Source organism: Chiloscyllium plagiosum, unplaced genomic scaffold, assembly GCF_004010195.1.
Source record: "Chiloscyllium plagiosum isolate BGI_BamShark_2017 unplaced genomic scaffold, ASM401019v2 scaf_8714, whole genome shotgun sequence".
Lineage (NCBI taxonomy): Eukaryota > Metazoa > Chordata > Chondrichthyes > Orectolobiformes > Hemiscylliidae > Chiloscyllium > Chiloscyllium plagiosum.
Window position 1 is genome coordinate 2803 of NW_025209730.1, and position 2490 is coordinate 5292.

The 2490-nt window shown below is 50.5% G+C and overlaps 1 protein-coding gene across 1 annotated transcript in view; it reads right to left on the minus strand.

Annotated features, from left to right (window-relative positions):
* Positions 1–238: 238 nt before the first annotated feature.
* Positions 239–2490, minus strand: part of LOC122546819 (glutamate receptor ionotropic, kainate 5-like) — a gene marked incomplete at its 3' end in the record, with an annotated part of 3970 nt that continues 1718 nt past the window's right edge. Inside the window, exon 2 of the mRNA XM_043685443.1 lies at positions 239–404. Within this exon, the coding sequence (XP_043541378.1) occupies positions 239–404 (166 nt within the window). The remainder of the gene's footprint in view (positions 405–2490) is intronic.

Below are 2490 nucleotides of genomic sequence, written 5' to 3' on the forward strand. Positions count from 1 at the left end.
TATTGCATCTGGGACACAGCACTTCACATTTACCTTAAAAATAAGAAAAGGTTAGGGTCAAGGCTAGAATATTTTGAAGGGGGTCTGGTCTGGACCATAACGTCCCTCGTTTTAGCTCACCCATTTCATTGCGAGGGCAAAGGGCAGCTACATTGAGGGAAGGGTCCCAGTGGTCAAACCCTCAGAGTCCCCTCCACCTGTGATTCAGATGATACCAAAGCATTCTGGGTCCCAATACCTGGAAAAATGTCATGGTGGATCCTCCATGGATGGTGCCATACTCGATGTTGGTTTGGTCAGCGAGGTCGTCAGCAGATTCGATGGGGACCTCCATCCTCTGCACTGTCAGGAAGGCAGCAAGGTTTGCTGTGTATGAGGAGATGATGATCAGAGTAAAGGCCCACCTAGATCAGGCACACAGTTCAGGTCCCAGTCAGTTAATGCTGGACAGAGAGAAGACATCCCCACAACCCAACACGACATGCCCAGCTCCGCAACGGGGGGGGGGAAGCCTCCCTCTTCCCCCGGGTTTCCCGTCAAGTTGTTCCATCCTATTGATCCCAGTTTGGGCTCCGCCTGGGCCGCACGGCTCCTGAACCTCGTTCTGGCCTCGGCTCAAACGCGGATTAAAGAGCTGAACTCCAGAGGGGAATTTGACATCCAGGCTGCATGTGACCGGGTATGGCATGAAGGACCCTGGGGCAAAACTGGAGTTCAACGCAGCTAAATGTGAGGTGATGTATTTTGGGAAGGATAACAGGAAGGCAGAGTACTGGGTCAATGGAAAGGTTCTTGGTAGTGTGGATGTGCAGAGGGATCTTGGAGTCCATGTACATAGATCCCTGAAAGTTGCCTCCCAGGTGGACAGTGCTGTTGAGAAGGCATTCGGTGTGTTCGGTTTTATTGGTAGTGGGATTGAGTTATGGCCGCACTTGGAATATTGTGTACAGTTCTGGTCGCCCCACTACAGGAAGGATGTGGAAGCTTTGGAAAAGGGGCAGAGGAGATTTACCAGGATGTTGCCTGGTCTGGAGGGAAGGTCTTATGAGGAAAGGCTGACAGATTTGAGCCTGTTCTCATTGGAGAGAAGGCTAAGAGGGGATTTGATAGTCAATAGGTGCAGGGGTAGGCCATTCTGCCCTTCGAGCCAGCACCACCATCCAAAATGATCATGGCTGATCATCCTTAATCAGTATCCTGTTCCTGCCTTATCTCCATAACCCTTGATTCCACTATCTTTGAGAGCTCTATCCAACTCTTTCTTAAATGAATCCAGAGACTGGGCCTCCACTGCCCTCTGGGGCAGAGCATTCCACACAGCCATCACTCTCTGGGTGAAGAAGTTTCTCCTCATCTCTGTCCTAAATGGTCTACCCCGTATTTTTAAGCTGTGTCCTCTGGTTCGGCACTCACCCATCAGCGGAAATACAAGATAGAGACATACAAGACGATCAGAGGATTAGATAGGTAGATAGTGAAAGACGTTTTCCTAGGATGATGACGTCAGTTTGTACGAGGGGGGTATAACTACAAATTGAGGGGTGATAGATTTAAGACAGATGTCATGGGCAGGTTCTTGACTCAGAGAGTGGTCTGGGTGTGGAATGCCCTACCTGCCAATGTAGTTAACCCAGCCACATTAGGGAGATTTAAACAATCCTTGGATAAGCACATGGATGATGATGGGATAGTATAGGGGGAAGGAGCTGAGAATAGTTCGCAGGTCGGCGCAACTTCGAGGGCCGAAGGGCCTGTTCTGCGCTGGATTGTTCTATGGGATCAAAGGGTATCGGGGGCGAAGATTCTCCTGGCTGGAGTCCTATCTGGCACACAGGAAGATGGTTGTGGTTGTTGGAGGTCAGTCATCTCAGCTCCAGGCCATCGCTGCAGGACTCCCTCAGGGGGTACTGTCCTAGGCCCAATCATCTTCAGCTGCTTCATCAATGACCTTCCCTCCACCCTAAGGTCAGAATTGGGGATGTCCGCCAATGATTGCACAGTGTTCAGGACCATTCACGGCTCCTCAGATACTGAAGCAGTCCGTGTCCAAATGTAACAAGATCTGGACAATCCCCAGACTTGGGTCGACAAGTGACAAGAAACATTCAGGCCACACAAAGGCCAGACAGTGACCATCACCGATAAGAGACACTCTAACCACCGCCCTTAACATTCAATGGTGTTACCATCACTGATATCCCCCACTATCAATATCCTGGGGGTTACTATTAATCAGAAACTCAACTGGACCCACCACAGAAACACAGTACCTACAGGAACAGGTCAGAGGCTGGGAATCCCTCAGCGAGTAACTCCCCTCCTGACTCCCCAAAGTCTGTCATAGAGTCATAGAGATGTACAGCACGGAAACAGACCCTTCGGTCCAACCCGTCCATGCCGACCAGATCCCAACCCAATCTAGTCCCACCTGCCAGCACCCGGCCCATATCCCTCCAAATCCTTCCTATTCATATACCCATCCAAATGCCT